Source organism: Ylistrum balloti, unplaced genomic scaffold, assembly GCF_031769215.1.
Source record: "Ylistrum balloti isolate Yb309-2 unplaced genomic scaffold, AGI_CSIRO_Ybal_v1 Utg370384, whole genome shotgun sequence".
Classification (NCBI taxonomy): Eukaryota; Metazoa; Mollusca; class Bivalvia; order Pectinida; family Pectinidae; genus Ylistrum; species Ylistrum balloti.
Window position 1 is genome coordinate 40,312 of NW_026782267.1, and position 26,722 is coordinate 67,033.

General features: G+C 35.4%; 1 protein-coding gene across 1 annotated transcript; it reads left to right on the forward strand.

Moving 5' to 3' along the window:
* Positions 1-9,117: 9,117 nt before the first annotated feature.
* LOC132554133 (tubulin glycylase 3A-like) lies at positions 9,118-23,816 on the forward strand. The gene is made up of 11 exons (XM_060218434.1): positions 9,118-9,334; positions 9,483-9,711; positions 13,480-13,598; positions 16,034-16,234; positions 16,686-16,848; positions 17,178-17,349; positions 18,667-18,807; positions 19,190-19,306; positions 20,352-20,445; positions 22,369-22,948; positions 23,069-23,816. Exons 1-11 carry the CDS (start codon positions 9,118-9,120, stop codon positions 23,814-23,816), a joined length of 2,781 nt encoding a protein of 926 aa, XP_060074417.1.
* Positions 23,817-26,722: the final 2,906 nt, after the last annotated feature.

A 26,722-nucleotide genomic window follows, 5' to 3' on the forward strand; every position in this document is an offset into this window, starting at 1 on the left:
TCCTGAGTGGTGATTTTAAGTACTGAAGTACACCTCATCAGTGTGTGTTCTCTGAGTGGTGACTATAACTACTGAAGTACACCTCTTCAGTCTGTGTGTCCTGAGTGGTGACTAAGTACTGAAGTACACCTCATCAGTCTGTGTGTCCTAAGTGGTGACTGTTAGTACTGACGTACACCTCTTCAGTCTGTTTGTCCTGAGTGTGACTCTAAGTACTGAAGTACACCTCAGTCTTTGTGTGTCCTGAGTGGTGATTGTAAGTACTGAAGTACATTTCATCAGTTTGTGTGTGTCCTGAGTGGTGACTGTAAGTACTGAAGTACATCTCAGTCTGTGTGTCCTGAGTGGTGACTGTAAAAACGTAAACATACCTCATCAGTCTGTGTGTCCTGAGTGGTGATTTTAAGTACTGAAGTACACCTCATCAGTCTGTGTGTTCTTATTGGTGACTTTAAGAACTGAAGTACACCTCATCAGTGTGTGTGTCCTGAGTGTTGATTTTAAGTACTGAAGTACACGTCATCAGTGTGTGTTCTCTGAGTGGTGACTATAACTACTGAAGTACACCTCATCAGTCTGTGTGTCCTGAGTGGTGACTGTTAGTACTGAAGTACACCTCATCAGTGTGTGTGTCCTGAGTGGTGAATGTATGTACTGAAGTACATCTCATCAGTCTGTGTTTCCTGAGTGGTGACTGTAAGTTCTGAAGTACATCTCATCAGTGTGTGTGTCCTGAGTGGTGACTGTAAGTACTGAAGTACATCTCCTCAGTGTGTGTGTCCTGAGTGGTGACAGTAAGTACTGAAGTACACCTCATCAGTCTGTGTGTCCTGAGTGGTGACTGTAAGTACTGAAGTACACCTCAACAGTCTGTGTGTTATGAGTGGTGACTGTAAGTACTGAAGTATATCTCATCAGTCTGTGTGTCCTAAGTGGTGACTGTTAGTACTGACGTACACCTCTTCAGTTTGTTTGTCCTGAGTGGTGACTCCAAGTACTGAAGTACACCTCAGTCTGTGTGTGTCCTGAGTGGTGACTGTAAGTACTGAAGTACATTTCATCACTTTGTGTGTGTCCTGAGTGGTGACTGTAAGTATTGAAGTACATCTCAGTCTGTGTGTCCTTAGTGGTGACTGAAAGAACTTAAACATACCTCATCAGTCTGTATGTCCTGAGTGGTGACTGTAAGTACTGAAGTACATCTCATCAGTTTGTGTGTCCTGAGGGGTGACTAAGTACTGAAGTATGCCACATCAGTCTGTGTGTTCTGAGTGGTGACTGTAAGTACAGAAGAACTCCTCATCAGTCTGTGTGTCCTGAGTGGTGACTGTAAGTACTAAAGTATGCCACATCAGTCTGTGTGTTCTGAGTGGTGACTAAGTACTGAAGTACACCTCATCAGTTTGTGTGTCCTGAGTGGTGACTGTAAGTACTGAAGTACACCTCATCAGTCTGTGTGTCCTGAGTGGTGACTGTAAGTACTGAAGTACACCTCATCAGTCTGTGTGTCCTGAGTGGTGACTCTAAGTACTGAAGTACACCTCAGTCTGTGTGTGTCCTGAGTGGTGACTGTAAGTACTGCAGTACACTTCAGTCTGGGTGTGTCCTGAGTGGTGACTGTAAGTACTGAAGTACATTTCATCAGTTTGTGTGTGTCCTGAGTGGTGACTGTAAGTTCTGAAGTAGAACCTCATCAGTGTGTGTGTCCTGAGTGGTGACTAAGTACATCTCATCAGTCTGTGTTTCCTGAGTGGTGACTGTAAGTTCTGAAGTACACCTCATCAGTGTGTGTGTCCTGAGTGGTGACTGTAAGTACTGAAGTACATCTCCTCAGTGTGTGTGTCCTGAGTGGTGACAGTAAGTACTGAAGTACACCTCATCAGTCTGTGTGTCCTGAGTGGTGACTGTAAGTACTGCAGTACACCTCAGTCTGGGTGTGTCCTGAGTGGTGACTGTATGTACTGAAATATATGTCATCAGTCTGTATGTCCTAAGTGGTGACTCTAAGTACTGACATACACCTCTTCAGTCTGTGTGTCCTGAGTGGTGACTCTAAGTACTGAAGTACACCTCAGTCTGTGTGTGTCCTGAGTGGTGACTGTAAGTACTGAAGTACATCTCAGTCTGTGTGTCCTGAGTGGTGACTGTAAGTACTGAAGTACACCTCATCAGTTTGTGTGTCTTGAGTGGTGACTGTAAGTACTGAAGTTTGCCACATCAGTCTGTGTGTTCTGAGTGGTGACTTTGAGTACAGAAGTACACCTCATCAGTCTGTGTGTCCTGAGTGGTGACTGTAAGTACTGAAGTACATTTCATCAGTTTGTGTGTGTCCTGAGTGGTGACTGTAAGTACAGAAGTACACCTCATCAGTCTGTGTGTCCTGAGTGGTGACTGTATGTACTGAAATATATCTCATCAGTCTGTATGTCCTAAGTGGTGACTCTAAGTACTGACATACACCTCTTCAGTCTGTTTGTCCTGAGTGGTGACTCTAAGTAATGAAGTACACCTCAGTCTGTGTGTGTCCTGAGTGGTGACTGTAAGTACTGAAGTACATTTCATCAGTTTGTGTGTGTCCTGAGTGGTGACTGTAAGTACTGAAGTACATCTCAGTCTGTATGTCCCGAGTGGTGACTGTAAGTACTTAGGTACATCTCATCAGTTTGTGTGTCCTGAGGGGTGACTAAGTATTGAAGAATGCCACATCAGTCTGTGTGTTCTGAGTGGTGACTGTCAGTACAGAAGAACTCCTCATCAGTCTGTGTGTCCTGAATGGTGACTGTCAGTACTGAAGTATGCCACATCAATCTGTATGTTCTGAGTGGTGACTGTGAGTACAGAAGTACATCTCATCAATCTGTGTGTCCTGAGTGGTTACTGTAAGTTCTGAAGTACACCTCATCAGTGTGTGTGTCCTGAGTGGTGAATGTATGTACTGAATTACATCTCATCAGTGTGTGTGTCCTGAGTGATGACAGTAAGTACTGAAGTACACCTCATCAGTCTGTGTGTCCTGAGTGGTGACTGTAAGTACTGAAGTACACCTCATCAGTCTGTGTGTTCTGAGTGGTGACTGTAAGTACTGACTGAGTGGTGACTGTAAGTACAGAAGTACACCTCATCAGTCTGTGTGTCCTGAGTGGTGACTGTATGTACTGAAATATATCTCATCAGTCTGTATGTCCTAAGTGGTGACTCTAAGTACTGACATACACCTCTTCAGTCTGTTTGTCCTGAGTGGTGACTCCAAGTACTGAAGTACACCTCAGTCTGTGTGTGTCCTGAGTGGTGACTGTAAGTACTGAAGTACATTTCATCAGTTTGTGTGTGTCCTGAGTGGTGACTGTAAGTACTGAAGTACATCTCAGTCTGTGTGTCCTGAGTGGTGACTGTAAGTACTGAAGTACACCTCATCAGTTTGTGTGTCTTGAGTGGTGACTGTAAGTACTGAAGTTTGCCACATCAGTCTGTGTGTTCTGAGTGGTGACTTTGAGTACAGAAGTACACCTCATCAGTCTGTGTGTCCTGAGTGGTGACTGTAAGTACTGAAGTACATTTCATCAGTTTTTGTGTGTCCTGAGTGGTGACTGTAAGTACAGAAGTACACCTCATCAGTCTGTGTGTCCTGAGTGGTGACTGTATGTACTGAAATATATCTCATCAGTCTGTATGTCCTAAGTGGTGACTCTAAGTACTGACATACACCTCTTCAGTCTGTTTTTTCCTGAGTGGTGACTCTAAGTACTGAAGTACACCTCAGTCTGTGTGTGTCCTGAGTGGTGACTGTAAGTACTGAAGTACATTTCATCAGTTTGTGTGTGTCCTGAGTGGTGACTGTAAGTACTGAAGTACATCTCAGTCTGTGTGTCCTGAGTGGTGACTGTAAGTACTGAAGTACACCTCATCAGTCTGTGTGTTCTGAGTGGTGACTGTAAGTACTGAAGTATATCTCATCAGTCTGTGTGTCCTGAGTGGTGACTGTAAGTACTGAAGTACATTTCATCAGTTTGTGTGTGTCCTGAGTGGTGACTGTACTGAAGTACTGAAGTACACCTCTTCAGTCTGTGTGTCCTGAGTGGTGACTAAGTACTGAAGTACACCTCATCAGTCTGTGTGTCCTGAGTGGTGACTGTATGTACTGAAATATATCTCATCAGTCTGTATGTCCTAAGTGGTGACTGTTAGTACTGACATACACCTCTTCAGTCTGTTTGTCCTGAGTGGTGACTCCAAGTACTGAAGTACACCTCAGTCTGTGTGTGTCGTGAGTGGTGACTGTAAGTACTGAAGTACATTTCATCAGTTTATGTGTGTCCTGAGTGGTGACTGTAAGTACTGAAGTACATCTCAGTCTGTGTGTCCTGAGTGGTGACTGTAAGTACTGAAGTACACCTCATCAGTTTGTGTGTCTTGAGTGGTGACTGTAAGTACTGAAGTTTGCCACATCAGTCTGTGTGTTCTGAGTGGTGACTTTGAGTACAGAAGTACACCTCATCAGTCTGTGTGTCCTGAGTGGTGACTGTAAGTACTGAAGTACATTTCATCAGTTTGTGTGTGTCCTGAGTGGTGACTGTAAGTACAGAAGTACACCTCATCAGTCTGTGTGTCCTGAGTGGTGACTGTATGTACTGAAATATATCTCATCAGTCTGTATGTCCTAAGTGGTGACTGTTAGTACTGACGTACACCTCTTCAGTCTGTTTGTCCTGAGTGGTGACTCCAAGTACTGAAGTACACCTCAGTCTGTGTGTGTCGTGAGTGGTGACTGTAAGTACTGAAGTACATTTCATCAGTTTGTGTGTGTCCTGAGTGGTGACTGTAAGTACTGAAGTACATCTCAGTCTGTATGTCCTGAGTGGTGACTGTAAGTACTTAGGTACATCTCATCAGTTTGTGTGTCCTGAGGGGTGACTAAGTATTGAAGTATGCCACATCAGTCTGTGTGTTCTGACTGGTGACTGTAAGTACTGAAGTATATCTCATCAGTCTGTGTGTCCTGAGTGGTGACTGTAAGTACTGAAGTATGCCACATCAGTCTGTGTGTTCTGAGTGGTGACTGTGAGTACAGAAGTACACCTCATCAATCTGTGTGTCCTGAGTGGTGACTGTAAGTTCTGAAGTACACCTCATCAGTGTGTGTGTCCTGAGTGGTGAATGTATGTACTGAATTACATCTCATCAGTGTGTGTGTCCTGAGTGGTGACAGTAAGTACTGACGTACACCTCATCAGTCTGTGTGTCCTGAGTGGTGACTGTAAGTTCTGAAGTACACCTCATCAGTGTGTGTGTCCTGAGTGGTGAATGTATGTACTGAATTACATCTCATCAGTGTGCGTGTCCTGAGTGGTGACAGTAAGTACTGACGTACACCTCATCAGTCTGTCTGTCCTGAGTGATGACTGTAAGTACAGAAGTACACCTCATCAGTCTGTGTGTCCTGAGTGGTGACTGTAAGTACAGAAGTACACCTCATCAGTCTGTGTGTCCTGAGTGGTGACTGTAAGTACAGAAGTACACCTATGTTTTTTGTCATGAGTGATGTTCCTTATCTGATAATCGAAAAAATGGCTAGCACACAAAGTGATTGAATCCTGAGACAATGACAGTTAAATCATTAATTTTTATCAAAGTATTGTTAGACATTGACATTGTTTTTATACAAATTTACCCCTTTTTTAATTATCATATGGAGAAGCAATGCATTTTTTTTCATTATTTTTTAATATTGATCAGTTAAAGATAAAATGATACTTATTTGATAATTTATGTGCTAAGTGTGAATCTTTAAATAGGTGTACAATGTCTAAAGTCAAGAATTCTACAATACATATGTAGATGTAGTACAAAAATGCTCTACATGCATGGCCAATAGAATTTCAGTCCAGTATATGATATCTGATAGATCAGTACACTGACCAGCTGACTTTAGGGTCCCTGATCCCTCAGGTGGTCCCTTTGTTGTCACTAGTCTAGTTCTCATTTATCTTACAGTGTATAATAAGTATTTAGACGTAACATAGATTAAATTAGTCTTTAAGTTTTAAACATCTGAACATATATTGGTGTTACTTTGTTATGTATTGTAACATGTTTTTAGAAAAAGACATTTCAGTGGTCTTTGAAATAGTGATACTGTTGTTGTGGAGTTTTCTGAAACAATAAGGTTGTCTACATTGAGTGATTCATAAACATATGTGATATATATTTCACTTTCACAGTGTTATTGCTGTAAAGAATTTCATAGCTGACCTTTTTTGATATATTAACTTATCCATTTTTGAAAACATTTATACTTGGATTACACAATTTTTCTGTAGTCAAGGGGCACACTTGTGACATTTGCCTTGTTATTTGGTTTCCGCCCATCAGTTACAACAACTTCATGGTTGGTAGCTGAGACATAGTCACCTGAGACATAGTTTCATGGTGACCTTTGGCAATGGCCTCTTGTTTGGCATTGTGCCACGTGCATCTGTGTCCATAAAATTTTATTTTATATGGAATCTAGTGTTATACAGTTCTGATAGTGAATTTATTGCTTCTTAGTTTAGTAAAGAAACTATGTAATGCTTATGTATACATACATTTGAATGCTTCATCATACACTTTAACATCAAATCTACATATTTGAACAGATTTTCTCATCTGTATTCAATGATGATGTGCCAATAAAAGATGGTTGCATGTGCACCCTGGCAGTCAACAAATTTTTTATACACCCATCAAAAATTTCAGGATGAGATGCTATAAGGTATGGAGTTGTGTAGCTTTAAATCCACTTGTTGGTCCATTTGTCTACATGATGGTATTATTAGGAGATTAAAGGAATTAGATTTGTTCTCTCTTCATGCATTATTGTTATTGTTATTGCAACCTTCACGACCCTTCAACACATAAAAGGTCATTAGGGGCATCATGTTAGTCCATATCAGTATGTTTATACATCCAAATTTCAATAAGAGGTATGAAGGTATGGTATTGTTATTCCAATCCATCTGTCTGTCCATCTCTTCCATTTTACACTTTACAGCTATGATATGAAATTGCTTTTTTAAGCTCCCCAAAAATTTTTCGAATGTCATTCCTGTCTGGAACATAACTTTGCCCAAATTTAAGCAAGGATCATGAAACTTGGTGTTTACATTGGTCAAACTAAGGGGATGTACATTTTACCAAATTCAGAGCCCTCAATCCCTCAGTTACAGAGTTATTTCCCTTTGTTAAAATTAAATGTCTTGAGCATTACTTGCATTTACTCAGGGATATTGAAATATGATGTGTGCAAGATGTGCAGTGGAGCAAAGTCCAAGCATATGACACCTCAGTATAGAGTTATTGTCGTTTGTTAAAATTTTGTCATGAGCATAGCTGTGCTTACATTAAAACTAGGATCAGGAAACTTGGTAGAAGCTTAATATTGATCATATTAACTTTGAGGGTTTGTAGCAGTGACATGAATTTGTGTTTTCCTGAATGGCATATTTGATTAAATGGTTTTAGGGTTATTGTTTAATTTTATCATTTTAATCTTGTCCAGAGATGTTTTCTCTCAGATTTCAACAAATATTTTTAAAGCTTTAGTAGGCCTTATCTTCATCACATATATCATGTATATCTATTAATGTGTATTGACTCAATAAGTTTTGAAAGAGTTACTGCCCTTTGTCTGTAGATCCTCACCATTCATCTTCAAAAAAATTCTTTCATTGTTGCTGTGACATGAAACTGTGCTTTCTCAGTGGATTTTTTATTATCGAACATTTTTTAATTTCCATCTTTGTATTCATTTCCAAGCAATCATACAGTTATCTTTAGCAGATAATGGGTGTCTTATTGTTTTAGCTGCCCTGTGGTTTACTACATGACATCAATCAAATTTTAGATACAAAGGAAAATTTAAGCACTAGGTTATAGCAGACAAAAAGATTTCACGATGTTAACATCATGGTCAATTCCAATTCATATTTAAGAAAGAAAATTATACAGTATTTTATTTTTACTGTATTTATGTGAGTTCTTATTAGTAAAGCCAACATTTGGACAGGTAAAGTATCATATACATATGAATATAGAACTGATGACTGTGGTTAAGGAGACTGCATGTAGAAGGTGAAAGGATGGAAAAAACTATAAAAGCATAAGTGTAAAGTATTGATTGAGCTGTGTCAGCTGTTTACCGTACTGTAAAGGAGCCATCGATTACAGCTGATCTGGAAGCTATAGAAATATTGATATCCCTATGGATTGTAGTTCCGTTATTGTGCTCTGATCAGCCTCTGCTTTAGCCTTGCTGAAACCTTAGCTACAACATGACAGGCCTCTGTATGAATTTACATTCTATATCCTGTTGAAAAAGGCTGTAATTTCTAATGAGTTTAAATGTTGGTGATAATGTTCTATTTCTACAAGCAGGGTGGAAAATAGCGACATCTGTAATCATTGAGTATGGTAGGTTTTTTTTACAGGTAGAACATTTTACTTTAAAGAGGTAGGAGAATAAGCCTTTGAATATTTATAAGCTGTCATTATAATTGATCAGTCAATAAAATCGTGTTGTAGATATATCAGCCTTTCAATGCATGTCAGGATGTAAAATAGCATTGTCACTTGGATTTACTGGTGTGTTAGCATGTTGCTAAGTGAGTGAAACTAGACCCATATTTTATTCTCTTTCATCATCTATTGTGTTCAGTGGATTTGTGTTTGTTCCTTTGAGGAAATTTAGGATTGAATTATTCAGTTTGAACAATTTTGACTTTGTTTGAAATGGTACAAAAAGAAAAGAATTTCAAAAATTTTTCGTTTTCGTATTGTGTTGTACAAAATTCAATCTTAATTTTCAATGACATGACAGTTAATGTGACCAAGGTTGTCACTAGAACAATCACGGGACTTCATCACTTGTTTGTCACTGAAACCCTAGAACATCAGGGTTCAAAATTGACTCCACGAACATGTAGTGATAGGGATTGGGAGAATTTACTGACACTAAGTAGGGTCACTTATCACTGTATCATGGACTGGAGATGCCAAACACAATTGTGTTCTGGGAATATTCAGATCTTAACAAAGAATTGACTTAGACAATCAGGTGTTAAATTGTCATTCATAGTGATCATGTTACCACCCTTACAATGCTCTGTGGCTTTACAATGTGCTGTGTCCAAAAACAGGAAAGTTACATTGCACAGAGTCAAGGTCGACCCCAGTGACAATGACAAGTTCATTAATGCTGTGGACCAGGCTAAGGTTAAATCTTTCTTAGATCGTCTAAAGGTCCAACGGAGAAACACTTTTGCTGGTTTTGTCACAGCAAGAATGACCTCATCCTCAGGTAACAAAATTATATTTGATCTAAAGTCTGTGTCAAAATGGTTTTGAATAAGATGACTTCAAGTTATTTATCTTCAGAGAATATCAGTAAGATGAAAACATCAGAATACAAGTTGATGTAGTATGTGATGTTTTTCCATTTTTGACAGATCCAGGTGAGATAGAAAAACCTTTTGCCACAGGGTCAGCCCCCGGCTTTATCCCTGCTTCAGCTCCATCTGAAAACTCACCGCTCAAGGAAGATCTACAGTCAAGGTCAATCAAGAAAGTTGGTGGCAAGAAGTCTCCAGGAGCCAAGCAATCTAAGCTTCCATCATGCAGTCTTCCAAACAACATGCAGCCAACATTTTTCATAGGAGGAGGAAATGGTGTCTCTCTGTAAGTTACTGGGGACAAAGGGAAAGGTATCTCTGTAAGTTACTGGGGACAAAGGGAAAGGTATCTCTGTAAGTTACTGGGGACAAAGGGAAAGGTATCTCTGTAAGTTACTGGGGACAAAGGGAAAGGTATCTCTGTAAGTTACTGGGGACAAAGGGAAAGGTATCTCTGTAAGTTACTGGGGACAAAGGGAAAGGTATCTCTCTGTAAGTTACTGGAGACAAAGGGAAAGGTATTTCTCTGTAAGTTACTGGAGACAAAGGGAAAGGTATTTCTCTGTAAGTTACTGGGGACAAAGGGAAAGGTATCTCTGTAAGTTACTGGGAACAAAGGGAAAGGTATCTCTGTAAGTTACTGGGGACAAAGGGAAAGGTATCTCTGTAAGTTACTGGGAACAAAGGGAAAGGTATCTCTGTAAGTTACTGGGGACAAAGGGAAAGGTATCTATCTGTAAGTTACTGGGGACAAAGGGAAAGGTATCTCTCTGTAAGTTACTGGGGACAAAGGGAAAGGTATCTCTGTAAGTTACTGGGGACAAAGGGAAAGGTATCTCTCTGTAAGTTACTGGAGACAAAGGGAAAGGTATTTCTCTGTAAGTTACTGGAGACAAAGGGAAAGGTATTTCTCTGTAAGTTACTGGAGACAAAGGGAAAGGTATTTCTCTGTAAGTTACTGGAGACAAAGGGAAAGGTATTTCTCTGTAAGTTACTGGAGACAAAGGGAAAGGTATCTCTCTGTAAGTTACTGGAGACAAAGGGAAAGGTATCTCTGTAAATTACTGGGGACAAAGGGAAAGGTATCTCTGTAAGTTACTGGGGACAAAGGGAAAGGTATCTCTCTGTAAGTTACTGGAGACAAAGGGAAAGGTATCTCTGTAAATTACTGGGGACAAAGGGAAAGGTATCTCTGTAAGTTACTGGAGACAAAGGGAAAGGTATTTCTCTGTAAGTTACTGGGGACAAAGGGAAAGGTATCTCTGTAAGTTACTGGGGACAAAGGGAAAGGTATCTCTCTGTAAGTTACTGGAGACAAAGGGAAAGGTATCTCTGTAAATTACTGGGGACAAAGGGAAAGGTATCTCTCTGTAAGTTACTGGAGACAAAGGGAAAGGTATCTCTCTGTAAGTTACTGGGGACAAAGGGAAAGGTATCTCTGTAAGTTACTGGGGACAAAGGGAAAGGTATCTCTCTGTAAGTTACTGGAGACAAAGGGAAAGGTATCTCTGTAAATTACTGGGGACAAAGGGAAAGGTATCTCTGTAAGTTACTGGGGACAAAGGGAAAGGTATCTCTAAGTAAGTTACTGGAGACAAAGGGAAAGGTATTTCTCTGTAAGTTACTGGAGACAAAGGGAAAGGTATTTCTCTGTAAGTTACTGGAGACAAAGGGAAAGGTATTTCTCTGTAAGTTACTGGAGACAAAGGGAAAGGTATTTCTCTGTAAGTTACTGGAGACAAAGGGAAAGGTATTTCTCTGTAAGTTACTGGAGACAAAGGGAAAGGTATTTCTCTGTAAGTTACTGGAGACAAAGGGAAAGGTATTTCTCTGTAAGTTACTGGAGACAAAGGGAAAGGTATTTCTCTGTAAGTTACTGGAGACAAAGGGAAAGGTATTTCTCTGTAAGTTACTGGAGACAAAGGGAAAGGTATCTCTGTAAATTACTGGGGACAAAGGGAAAGGTATCTCTGTTAGTTACTGGGGATACACAATCTCAAATAGATTTAAACTGCCAAATCATGATATCAGTTTATTAAGCTTCAGTCTGTTATAGGATAACATTGTTTATAAGAGCTGTACATTATCAATAAGTTACATTTACACATTAAATTAGAACTACACACAAATACAGTTACACATTATATTAGAACTACACACAAATACAGTTACACATTAAACTAGAACTACACACAATTACATTTACACATTAAATTAGAACTACACACAATTGCATTTACACATTAAACTAGAACTACACACAATTACATTTACACATTAAATTAGAACTACACACAATTACATTTACACATTAAACTAGAACTACACACAATTACATTTACACATTGAATTAGAACTACACACAATTACATTTACACATTGAATTAGAACTACACACAATTACATTTACACATTAAATTAGAACTACACACAATTACATTTACACATTAAATTAGAACCACACACTAATACAGTTACACATTAAATTAGAACTACACACAAATACAGTTACACATTCAATTAGAACTACACACAATTACATTTACACATTAAATTAGAACTACACACAATTACATTTACACATTAAATTAGAACTACACACAATTACATTTACACATTGAATTAGAACTACACACAATTACATTTACACATTCAATTAGAACTACACACAAATACAGTTACACATTCAATTAGAACTACACACAATTACATTTACACATTAAATTAGAACTACACACAATTACATTTACACATTAAATTAGAACTACACACAAATACAGTTACACATTCAATTAGAACTACACACAATTACATTTACACATTAAATTAGAACTACACACAAATACACTTACACATTCAATTAGAACTACACACAATTACATTTACACATTAAATTAGAACTACACACAAATACAGTTACACATTAAATTAGCACTACACACAATTACAGTTAGACACACTATCAATTATAGCTACACACTATGAATTACAGTTACGCACTATGAATTACAGTTACACACTATCAATTACAGTTACACACTATCAATTACAGCTACACATTATCAAGCACAGCTACACACTATCAAGTACAGCTACTATGAACAACAGCTACACACCATGAATTACAGCTACACACTATCAATTACAGTTATGCACTATGAATTACAGCTACACACAATTACAGGTAAATACTATCAATGAGAGCCATAGAACAACACACTATCAGCTGAAACAACAATTTCAATCAGAGCTACACATTCACAGTTAGAGTTACATACAATTACAGCTACACACTTTGAAGGAGAACTACACACTATTATTTACATCAGCACACTATTGATAGAGCTACAACAGTATGTACCAATAGCAGATACTTTATATGCTCTCTATCAGATTAATATGCACAAGTTTACTCAGCAGAAACACATTGTAATATATGTACAATACATTTGGATACCGATTGAAAGTTAATAATGCATTGTATCACTTAAACATGACATATATATACCCTATAGATTAGAGTTAATGAGATAATGACTCTATATCAACATGGTATATTGATCAACAATAAGTTGGTGTATTTTGTAGTCCAAAAATCCACAATCAATAAAGAAGGGTCTGGTGATCATTGATATGTATTTTACTTAGAGTCTGACACATCTGTTCGACTACCTGTTTTTTTTTCATTAATCAATGGTTTACCTGTGACACCACTAGTGTATGATAGCAGTGCACTTAATGGCATTTATTCGTCCCTAACTTATTTATGGTATTGACATATTTATGATTCTTCTGACAGGAAGGTGGTAACATGTCTTGAATAGATAGTAAATATGCACTTTATTCATTTTCAATTACCTATATATTTATTTGTCTGCAGAAAATTACATTTCCTTTTTAACTATAATGATCAGGTAGCTTATATAAAGATACTGCATTAACAGACTCAGATGAGTTCTCAAGTGAGATATATCTGGTATCTACTTAGGAGTATATTGAGTATCATATGTACGTACTTTTTAATAATAGATGGTTTTCGTATGACGTTTTCTAGGGTAGAAGGGGCCCTGACGGCAATGGGATGGAAGAGAACAATGGACAAATATGATGAACGCTTCAAACTTAAGTGGACAGAATGTAAGACGAGGATCAACTATGGTTCCTACAAAGAAGGTACGTATTTTAGATCAAAAGACACAATGGGCCTGTATCACTTACCTACTTTGCAGCTAAAAGCAGAAAAATTGCATTTATTCTACCATCTTTCATTTTTATCATCACACTTCTTACCTACAAGACATATACTTCTTACCTACAAGACATATACTTCTTATCAACAAAACATATACTTCTTATCTACAAAACATATACTTCTTACCTACAAGACATATACTTCTTATCTACAAAACATGTACTTCTTATCTACAAAACATATACTTCTTACCGACAAGACATATACTTATCTACAAAACATGTACTTCTTCTCTACAAAACATATACTCCTTATCTACAAAACATATACTTCTTACCTACAAAACATATACTCCTTATCTACAAGACATATACTTCTTATCTACAAAACATATACTTCTTATCTACAAAACATATACTTCTTATCTACAAAACATATACTTCTTATCAACAAAACATATACTTCTTATCTACAAAACATATACTTCTGATCAACAAAACATATACTTCTTATCAACAAAACATATACTTCTTATCTACAAAACATTATCTACAAAACATATACTTCTTATCTACAAAACATATACTTCTTATCAACAAAACATATACTTCTTATCTACAAAACATATACTTCTTATCTACAAAACATATACTTCTTATCAACAAAACATATACTTCTTATCTACAAAACATATACTTCTTATCAACAAAACATATACTTCTGATCAACAAAACATATACTTCTTATCTACAAAACATATACTTCTTATCTACAAAACATATACTTCTTATCAACAAAACATATACTTCTTATCTACAAAACATATACTTCTTATCAACAAAACATATACTTCTTATCTACAAAACATGTACTTCTTATCAACAAAACATATACTTCTTATCTACAAAACATATACTTCTTATCTACAAAACATATACTTCTTATCTACAAAACATATACTTCTTATCTTCAAAACATATACTCCTTATCTACAAAACATATACTTCTTATCTACAAAACATATACTTCTTATCAACAAAACATATACTTCTTATCTACAAAACATATACTTCTTATCTACAAAACATATACTCCTTATCTACAAAACATATACTTCTTATCTACAAAACATATACTTCTTATCTTCAAAACACTCCTTATCTACAAAACATATACTTCTTATCTACAAAACATATACTTCTTATCTACAAAACATATACTTCTTATCAACAAAACATATACTTCTTATCTACAAAACATATACTTCTTATCTACAAAACATATACTCCTTATCTACATAAAAAGGTTACAGGTGAACTAATAAAGGAGCTTTTCATTATTAACAAGAGGCCATTCGAAGAGTTTAACACATTTGACCTTTGTGAGGTCATTCATTACAAAAAAACTTGGTAGACCTTCATCCAAACATGTTATAGGCCCAATGAGAATTAATGAGAGTTAATGAGAAAAAGTTGTTTAAAGATTATGAGACCTTTGACACCTGTGACCTTGAACTTCATCATTGTTACTTATTTGAATGGAAATGGTAGCCCTTCACAGCAAGATGGTCCTAATATCATGGCCTAGTTCTTCTTGGATATTACAAAAAATGTTTAAAATCTATTGTACATTTTACTGCTGTGACCTTGTTAGTTGGTCAAGGCCATTCATATGAGCAAAGTGGTAGCCTATCATCTAAGTGATGCATGCTCCAGGCCTAAGGTTGATATTATAACTCTGGGCTTATTGTAAAAAATTGAAAGATTTTATCATATTTGATGTCTGTGTTATTGAATGTGGATCGAGGCCATTATATTATGACTAACAGGATAAAGCATAACACGATAAAGCATAACACGATAAAGAGCTACTTTACAACTTATATCATTGATGAAGGAGTGACGTAATGATTTTATTTGGCTTCATGATCAGCAACTGAAAGTCAGAAATCATATCTGTATGCTATTTTTAAAAATGTTTTTTTGGTCTGCTTGAATTAAGCTTTGGATGTCCAGAATATAGTTTGTGTATAACATATCAATGGCTCGATAATAATTACAACTGTCTATGAATTGAAGACGAAAAAAGAATCATCATTTGATAATTAAGGGACTAGTAGAGGATAATATCATTACTTGATGATTAAGGGACTAGTAGAGGATAATATCATTACTTGATGATTAAGGGACTAGTAGAGGATAATATCATTACTTGATGATTAAGGGACTAGTAGAGGATAATACCGTAGATAACTCTAAAATCCTCCTGTGTATATATAATGACAGCTGGAAAATTATATTAGAATTATCAAAAGTAATGACTGATATACACTACAACATAATGTGCTTTGTTGATTCTAGCCTCTCGGCATGAAAGCCATTGAGAGAATTATGGTAACATGTATCGTTTTTGATAGGAGACCAGATGGTGAACCACATTCCTAATGGAAACCTCCTTACCAATAAACTTGGCCTACTTAACAGTCTACAGGAATATGAACGGGTGACCCTCAGTACCAAGGGGAGACCACCACGATTACGATTCTCAGATTTTGTCCCAGAGACTTATAGACTAGATGAAGCAAAAGATAAAGAAGAATTTCTGAAAATTTATCAAGGTAAAATATAATTGTAGCCTTGTGAATGATTTATTAAGGAATGTCCATTAATATGTAATATTTATAAATATTATCTTGTGTGTGGTAACACAACATTGTCAGTTCAAACTATGGAATAAGATATGAGCCAGTGTCATTAACAAAGAAAATATGTAACCAAATTGTTTGACGTGAAAGTAAAGTCATTTCTGTTTTTAATTGATTAAGTCTCCAATGCATACAAATATCTTGAGCAACATGAGCAAACCATTTAGATATTTATTATATGTTCCAATTTCCCCCAGCTTTGATTTTTTCTATTAACAACACAATTATAAAGTTCATTTTTGCTTGGAACAATAAGACAAAATAAGAATCAATAAGAGCTACTGTCATCATTATCAGAAAGATATAATGTATCACAAATTAATATTAAAAGTATTGACATATAGTTGTTACTGGAATGTTTCAGAGGGAGAGATGTGGATATGTAAACCGACAGGACTGAACCAAGGCAAAGGAATATTTATTATCCGTTCCTACGAGGAAATTATCAAACTTCTGGAGGAAAGGGTACATAAAAAGGAACAGGCACAAAAAGGCACAAAACCACTCATGACGAGAGTCGTACAAAGGTCAGCACCAAAAAAGGTCAAACCAATTTTAATGGCATAGCAGTTAGGAGATGACCACGTCTGAGATGATGTAGAGGTCAAAAATGTTTGGAAAGTTCATGTAAATTTCAACCAGTATTAATCAGTAGCTTATTTTATCAATGTAATGGTGTTCCCAGAACATTTTCCATTACCTTAATTTATTTCAACCTCTTTCATTTCATCATAATGCATTGTTTGTGTTTTTTCACTTAGAAAGAACTAAAAATCCTAGTTTCAAGTTTAGAGTACTTATAACTGAATTTTCATCTCTTGGTGACAAAGTTACTGATCAGATGTTTATCCTTCAGGTATATCACCAACCCATTGCTGCTGGATGGACGCAAATTTGATATCCGTGCCTACATGTTAATTGGAAGTACTGTCCCTTTCCTTGTCCTCTATCACAAGGGATATGTCCGCCTCTGTTGCACAAAATACGACACAAATGACACAAGTCTTATGACACACCTCACCAATCAGGTAACACCTTACAAATCATCCAATGATGTCAAGTATTCAATAATTTCAGTTATTATTCTGACAAATTTTTAAAATGTGGGATTTTTTCTAATTTTTTTTTATTTAAATGTATCACATATACAACCAATGATACTGACATATTGCACCATCATGTTTTACCATTTTTGAAAGGAAAGCATTCAATAATAGGAACAAAAGTGGGGAATATCCCTGAGAACCAACTTGAAATAGGTATAAGCTGAAGTGTGTCCTCGAGGTTCCAGGAGGACCTTCATTCAATAATAGGTGTAAAGTGTCTGTAGATATTAAAATATTTTGCAGTTAATATTTTTTTCACAAAATAGCTAATAGAGCACAGTACTGAAGTTGACAATGAAAAAAAATGAGATGACTGTGGTCTATATGGACCTTTAAGTATCCTGTTGTAATTATTAGACAAAACAGAAATGGATTACTGACGACATGAATTAAGAAAAACAGCAAAATACTAGATATTATAACTGTGTTGTAAAATATGTTCTTCTTTTATTGTAATATTTTCTTTCATCAGTAAGTGTGAAAAATATTATCAACAGGCCTCTCGCTGCTATTGAAGTCATTTGTTTCTTTATACCAGCAACTTACAGTTGAAACTCATCTCTAAATTGCTTGAGTCAAAATAATTTTCAAATCTTGTTTTTTTTTCCTTTTTTATCTTTGTAATTTTGGTTGGGATGGCATTGAGTTGAAATTTAAGTTGAATTGAAACAATTTTTTAGTCCCTTCAATTGTAAAGCAAAGAAAAAGTCAATCGTTGTCTTGAAATTACTTAAATAATTAATTGATTGAAATTAAACATTGGCACATCTTCTGACAAGTCGGTCAATACAATGAAGCACTGAAAGTATTTTTCAGTCATAGAGTCTATATCTATGATTTGAGAAGTCTAGTGCTTGTGAATTGTTTTCTGTAACAGGTAAACACTTTCCAGTGCTGTGTTTTACATATATTTATTTATTCATTATAAAGTCATACTGATATGATCTGTAGCTTCAAACAACATTTCTAGTAGCGTATCAAAAGCAAATTTTGATTTTGTTTTATTGTCATTCCGTAAAATAGATAATGTATACGTGCTTGGTCAGTAATGCTACAATTCAACAGGTGATAAGACTTATTCTGAAAAGGAGACTTAATCTGAAATTCACTCATTTTACAGTCATATGGAATATCTTAGAAGATACAACTGAAACTGTTTGCCTTGCAGCATGAATAAATACCTAAGAAATGTTTCTATTTTTACTTTGACCTAATCCCATTTTATCTTGGTTCTGATAGTTTGTACAGAAGAAAGATCCCAATTACAAAGAAAATAAAGAAGACACTGCCTGGTCAATGGATAAATTTAATGATTACGTCAATCAGCATATACAACCCAAATCAAATATAGAGCTTGATTGGGTCTATAATACCTTAACAGTAAGTACATCACCTAATATCATTATCATCAATTTCAGTTACCTTTGATGATAAAACATAGTCCTGCAAAATGACATAAACCTACATTATGCCTTTTGTTTAAGGTCAATAATACCACACCTTGGCAAATTTTCTACAGCAGAGAGTTGAATTGTTCTTTAACACTCAATATTATGTACTTTATGAAGACTTCAGTATCTCTGTCAGATCATGTTTTATGTCTAGCTGTTCATATAGGATATATGAACAAAGATATGTCCACACCACCTGGCTGACAATAATTAAGGAGCTTATAGATGATATCAGATAGAGATGAGTGTATGTAAATGTTATCATGTAGTCTGTAGGATGAAACCAATGATTAGAGATCACCGTTTTGTAGAAACAAATGCAGAAGATAATGATCCACTGCTTCAATAGTGTAAAACACAAGCTTCAGACCAGGATGGGGTACTTTGACCTATTTGGACTGGACTTTATGGTTGACCAAGACATGAAGGTAAGGGACCGATTTAATGTATACGCACCAAGGTCAAAATTTCTCCTGATTGAAGATCAGAAGGTGGGATTTGTAATGATGCGGTCTGTTAGTCACTCTCTCCATGCTCATCACAATTTTCAGACAATAAAGCAAGTTCAAGTGGATTGATCATACTTGAATCTCTCACACTGCTTTATCAGGAATGCTTACTTTGAATTGCTTTATTGGGTCAAACGGTCAAACATCCAGGTTACTGTTACTATATATAGAAAGTTGGTTTCTGATCAATAACTGAATTTTCTTTGAATTGCTTTATTGGGTCAAAAGGTCAAACATCCAGGTTACTGTTACTATATATAGAAAGTTGGTTTCTTATCAATAACTGAATTTTCTTTGAATTGAATATACTCAATCCTGAAAAACTACTTCCCTACATGCATGACTCTCTTCATGTCGTTTTTCATTATGATGGTCACTGATAAGTAGAAAATTTGCTTCTGCACAACAATTTTCAGTTTCCTTAGATCTATCAAACTTGCACACTGCACTCTTTAACCATTTATAATTCTTGTTATCTTTGGATTACTTTTCAAACTAAAATGTAGATCACATTCCCTTTTACTATGAATAAAAAAATATTTTGACACAATAACTTGGGTACTCCTAGATCACTGGTCCCTGGGCAATTATAACCTGTCAGGGAGATAATTATAGTGCCACCTTGTCCATCCATTCGTCCGTCCTTCATAATTTTGTCTGTCCTTCATAATTTTGTCCAAAGCATAATACAAAAACTATAAGATGTATCAACATAAAACTTTAAAGGCCCTTTGTTATTTTTCATACTTAAATTTTTTCACATTCATGGAGCAACACCCGTCTCTGACAGCCCTGTTTTTTTTTATCTAATGAAGTTCTTCATTAAAAGAAATATTTTCATATTCAACACATTTGTGAAGCTTATCTGATTGATGATACACTGAGCGTGTTATCTGTTTGTCAAAACAGAAACAATATTAGGCCTGGAGTGTACTTATTAATGAACTGTGAATGATTATTGTAGGTATGGCTGATTGAAGTGAATGTAAACCCAGCCCTTCATTGTAACTGTTCCGCTCTGAAGGAAGTCATACCAGCAGTTGTAGAGGAGACACTACGTAAGTGTACACATTTCTTTCCACTAATTTCTCAGATACTTTTGACATTGTGTGTTATTGAAAAGAAAATAACATGAAAAATTGTTCTGTAGATTGTAATTGTAATGAAAATATTTGTATATTGTACCAGTGGATAAAAATCTGTGTATATTGTACCAGTGGATAAAAATCTGTGTATATTGTACCAGTGGATACAAATCTGTGTATATTGTACCAGTGGATAAAAATCTGTGTATATTGTACCAGTGGATACAAATCTGTGTATATTGTACCAGTGGATAAAAATCTGTGTATATTGTACCAGTGGATAAAAATCTGTGTATATTGTACCAGTGGATACAAATCTGTGTATATTGTACCAGTGGATAAAAATCTGTGTATATTGTACCAGTGTATAAAAATCTGTGTATATTGTACCAGTGGATAAAAATCTGTGTATATTGTACCAGTGGATACAAATCTGTGTATATTGTACCAGTGGATAAAAATCTGTGTATATTGTACCAGTGGATAAAAATCTGTGTATATTGTACCAGTGTATAAAAATCTGTGTATATTGTACCAGTGTATAAAAAGTGTATAAAACTCTGTGTATATTGTACCAGTGTATAAAAATTGTACCAGTGGATAAAAATCTGTGTATATTGTACCAGTGTATAAAAATCTGTGTATATTGTACCAGTGGATAAAAATCTGTGTATATTGTACCAGTGTATAAAAATCTGTGTATATTGTACCAGTGGATACAAATCTGTGTATATTGTACCAGTGGATACAAATCTGTGTATATTGTACCAGTGGATACAAATCTGTGTATATTGTACCAGTGGATAAAAATCTGTGTATATTGTACCAGTGGATAAAAATCTGTGTATATTGTACCAGTGGATAAAAATCTGTGTATATTGTACCAGTGGATAAAAATCTGTGTATATTGTACCAGTGGATAAAAATCTGTGTATTGTACCAGTGGATAAAAATCTGTGTATATTGTACCTGTGTATAGTGGATAAAAATCTGTGTATATTGTACCAGTGGATAAAAATCTGTGTATATTGTACCAGTTGATAAAAATCTGTGTATATTGTACCAGTGTATAAAAGTGTTACTTGTCTGACATTCACATAACTGTAAAATCATATATTTTCATGAAGCCCAGATATCGTGGTTTTCCAAAAACATACATTTTTAGTGGCACTACATATTATGTATAGTGAATCATGCCAACATTCACCTGTGTATCATATAAGTTGGAGGATTCAGAGTACCCATGGATAAAAACAAAAATAAAGCCCTCTAAAATTGGATTTCACTCAAAAATAAGAGGATCAATCAGTAAAACTTTGGCATACTTTGTTGATATGCATATATTTCCATTTTCAGTGTGTATTCTCTAGCCTAATACCAGAAAAATTGGTAAAACAGTCCACTGTTGTGTTTTAATTTTGTGAATTTATTTTGTTTAGACTAAAATTTTCAAAACTATATGTGTATTGAAATGTAGATATTTAAAACTTTTCACAAAAAGGTACTAAAAAGATTGTTATTGTAGAATTATTTTCTCTTTATTTTGCAGCTGTAGTTGAGAAACTTTCACACTGACTTAGAATCAGCTGTTTGTTTCTTTAATGCTGTCAGTGTGTAAAACTCCCAATGAATGACAATTATTATTTCTAAGAAATGCAGATTGGTACAAAATGTTGTCAACATGTATATATAAGAAAGTTATTGTTCTTTCTTGTTGTTTACTTGTATGTAATCTGCATTGTTTATAGATATTTCAAGATAATGTGTGTCATTTAAGGTATCTATTACAATTTCCATACCAGTAAAAAACAAAAAGAAAAAACCTCTCAAATATTTTTAATGACAGATGTTAGGATAACATTGGAATACTTTACTAACAAATATTCTTATCTACAGATATCAGTATAGAGTGCTTTGAGAAGGCCAAGCGACACCAGGCATTACTTCCCTTAAACTCTCAACGTGGCTTTTGTGTGCTGTATTGTGGGTCTCGTCCATATTATGTTTCCTCTCGCACAACACGCAGTGTATCTCCTGTTAAAGACTCAAATGAGAGAACACGGACATCAGTAGCAAACACTGCCGTAACGCGGAATACGTCTCCTGTCAGGAGTCATCGTATGACAACAAATAGCACACCTGTGGTCGTAGGACCAACATCAGGGGCTGCTGGGAATAAATCAACTGAGACTAATGTTAAGGAGTGTACCCCACAGATAATGGTATCCAAACCAACCACTGAGGAATTAGTGGCACTGAAAATGACTCATGCAGGTGGAAATACAAACAAAAATAACTCTATGGAAAGTGATGCTCAAGTGATGGAAGAAACACAGGGAACAACTAAACATTCTAAAGATGAATCTGTTGATACCAAAGATACACCTTCTAATAGCACTAAAAACACGACCACGACAGAATCGGCCCTCAAAAACACAGCAGCAACAAACGTGGCTACCAAAGACTTAGCTACAAAAGATTTGACTACAAAAGACTCAGCCATGACAGATGGGGCTACCAAAGACTTAGCAACAAAAGATTTGACTACAAAAGACTCAGCCATGACAGATGTGGTTACAAAAGACTTAGCTACAATAGATTTGACTACAAAAGACACAGCCATGACAGATGTGGTTACAAAAGACACAGCCACAAAAAACACAACTATGAAAACAACTAATAATGATACAAGTAATAGGACATCCACAAAATCTATGGATGTTACAACTAAATCTGTTAGCAAATCTACAGTGAAGGTCGGTGATACTAAAAATAAGCCGTTCTCGCTTCGAACAAGTACCTCCACGAAGCCAACATTGTCATCAACAGCCAAAACCACAACATCAAGTGAAAATGTAAAGATTCCAGCTAGTGCTCCCATAAAAACAGTTGTCCTAACAACAACACTTCCCACACTGTCCCTGACAAGCTCCACTAGTTCTAATATACCAACTCAGCATGTGAAGATCTTTACATCTTCCAACAGTACTGCAGAAACACCCAAATCCACTTCTAAAGAGTCAGGCTCTACAAGTAGTGGTCATACATGGACTATTGGTTCCCAAGGTCTCCAGATGATTGGTCCAGAGTCAGCACTTACTACAAAACCAGCCATCTTGTTCCCCGGAATTGCTGGGGCAAGCTCTGCCTCCTCTGGCCATGGGGACACAACTCTGTCTACTTCTTCTATACTTGGGCAAAGTCAGAGCAGCACAACACTTTTACTTGGCTCAAATTTTCCTGGAACCACGGACAATGCCTTAGCACGTCCATCCTCAAAAATCACTCTGACTTCAGCACACAGGAGAAACAGAGATAAAGACAGACCTGACCGGGGCAACTAATGTTCTACTGCAGGAGTGACAAATCTTAAATTTACTGTAAAAGTACCTGATAGTAATCATTGCTAACTTTAAATCAATGAGTGTAGAATCATATATTTATATGCTATCACAAAGTGTATAGATTTAACAAAAGATACATTCCTACAAAATATTAACAGTTTGATTTTTCATACCTTTTTAAAGGTTAAAGAATATAAAACACAAGAGAAAAATTTTCTGTATATCACTAAATCCTATATTTTGAATGTAAATTCTATCAATCAATATTAGCCAGTTTTTCTGATTACTATATGGTACATTATATATTTGTTTCTGTAAACCTGCTCGATTTCATGATTTGTGCATTAATACATTTTGTGATTACAACTTATAGATAGTTATCTCCCTTCAATAGGGTTCTCATACACTTGTTATTGTTTCATAAAAATGAAATAATTTATTTTGTACAGAACCATTTGCTTAACTGTGATATTACACTTAGCTCCAGAGCCTGTTGTTTGTGTGGGAAAATATTTACTGTTTATCTGCGATCATTTGAAGAATTAAATATGTTTACATGCATTTTTCTTGTTTTTACTTTTTAGTGTGATATATGTTATCAAACACATCAGACCTCTTGGATTTAATCTTATTGACATTCATATGGCAGATAAAGGTCAGTTGGTCTTTGATATAAGATTGTATGTACATAAACCTATACAGAACTAGTTGTTTCACACAAAATGTAGGACAAATTATATAATACACATCTGTTACTGTTAATGTGATAAGATACCAGTTTTAATTAACATTTATTGTGTTGTTGTCTTCACTGTACAGATAAATCATATCTATAAACAACATGTAGTAAATTTTAAATTTACTGTATAACCTCACTGCAGATTTTTCCTAGAGTTTTGACCTTATTGTAAGCATCACATGAACAGGGACTTATCACATCAAAGATCCCTGCTGTACCTGTAATTAAGCTTTATTGTACATTGAATTTTGTTGCATTGTGTCTGTGCTTTCAGAAGTGTGCCTAGTGTTTCTTACTTTGATAGAAGATGTTTGGGTAAAAAGGCTGTAATTCCATGTGGATATTCCTGATTAAATATATGGAATTTCATTTAAAGCACATTTTGAATTCGGTTATTTGCATGCCTTGATAAACTGTGATGTTTTGTACAGAATGTAAAATATACAATGTAATGGCATTAGGACAAAAACTGACTTTATATTGTACTACCACCTCACTCCAAGTTAACCATATTCCAATGTAAAATATGGTATTTATTTGTGAAGCATATTACTTGAATTTTTGATTGCATATAGTACATGGGTTTGTAAAACAATGATTTTAATCTGAAATGAAAATGTATTCCTTTATCTTTGTTATTTTAAACTTATCATTAGAAGGGATAAGGGTAGCTTTGAATGGACAGTGAGTAAAAATCGGCAAGGAGATGATGATGTGTACAATTTGTATTCTGTTAGATACAGCAACATTTTACATTGCTTTAACAAAGGTATCAGACTGGCTGTCTTACCTCACTAATATAAACATCAACACATTCACTGGAAGTGAGGTTCTTGCTTGTCTATGTATGTTTGTTAAGGAGATATTGGGTGATTTTTAGGTCACCTGACACAAACTTTCGGGATGTTCAGTGTCATGCATTGTGAATGTGTTGTAAACTTTTAACATTTTCTACTTCTTCTTGATAACTCCTGAACCGATTTCAATGAAATTTAAACAAAATCATTTCTAAAACCATTGTGACTCAGGTGACCATTTGACCCTTTTTTTGTGTCTCTTGTTTTAATGAGCAGTATCTATTTAATTATATATTATCCAAGCAACTGTGATTTAAGATTCTGTTTCAAATAATCTGTTTAGACAATTCAAAACCATAATGCATTACGTACATCTACCTTGGGAATGGTAATATATAACATCTACCTTGGGAATGGTAATATATAACATCTACCTTGGGAATGGTAATATATAACATCTACCTTGGGAATGGTAATATATAACATCTACCTTGGGAATGGTAATATATAACATCTACCTTGGGAATGGTAATATATAACATCTACCTTGGGAATGGTACTATATAACATCTACCTTGGGAATGGTAATATATAACATCTACCTTGGGAATGGTACTATATAACATCTACCTTGGGAATGGTAATATATAACATCTACCTTGGGAATGGTAATATATAACATCTACCTTGGGAATGGTAATATATAACATCTACCTTGGGAATGGTAATATATTCTTGAATTACTGTGAACTATGAAATCTTCACTCATCATTAACACATTGTGTCATTTCACACTATACATTGTTTTTGATAAATTACATAGATACCAATTGAATGCTGTATTAGTCATGATGGCACAAACAGCTATAATATAACCTAAATACAATGCATTGATAAAACACTATACTATTTATATATATCTCTGTGTTATCAAATATTGTGTAGTTGTGACATAACAAGTGCCTTAAACACAACTGATGAAAAATTAATCTAATTTCAAAAGCAAAACTCTTGAAATTAATAGTTTGATTCACAAGATATTTTAATGAAAAATTAATTAGTAAGCGAATAACTTATTGAGAAATGGATCAGTTGAACAGCATCATCAAGACTGCCATATAATATGAAAAAAGTTAGGAGCAGCAGATTTTCCAGTCTAGGAATGATAATGTTTCAAGTGTACATCATCAGTTAGGATATAAAGTGCTTCAAATTTACCTCCTTTGTCAGTACTTATTTCAGCGTGTGATTCATGTTTATATATAGTTGTCTATTAGCTATTGTTTGTAATCCCTGTTAAAATGCAGCAGGATTGTGTGACCAAAATTCCAAACTTCCTCAGGAGTTATAATGGAAACTACCTTACATTT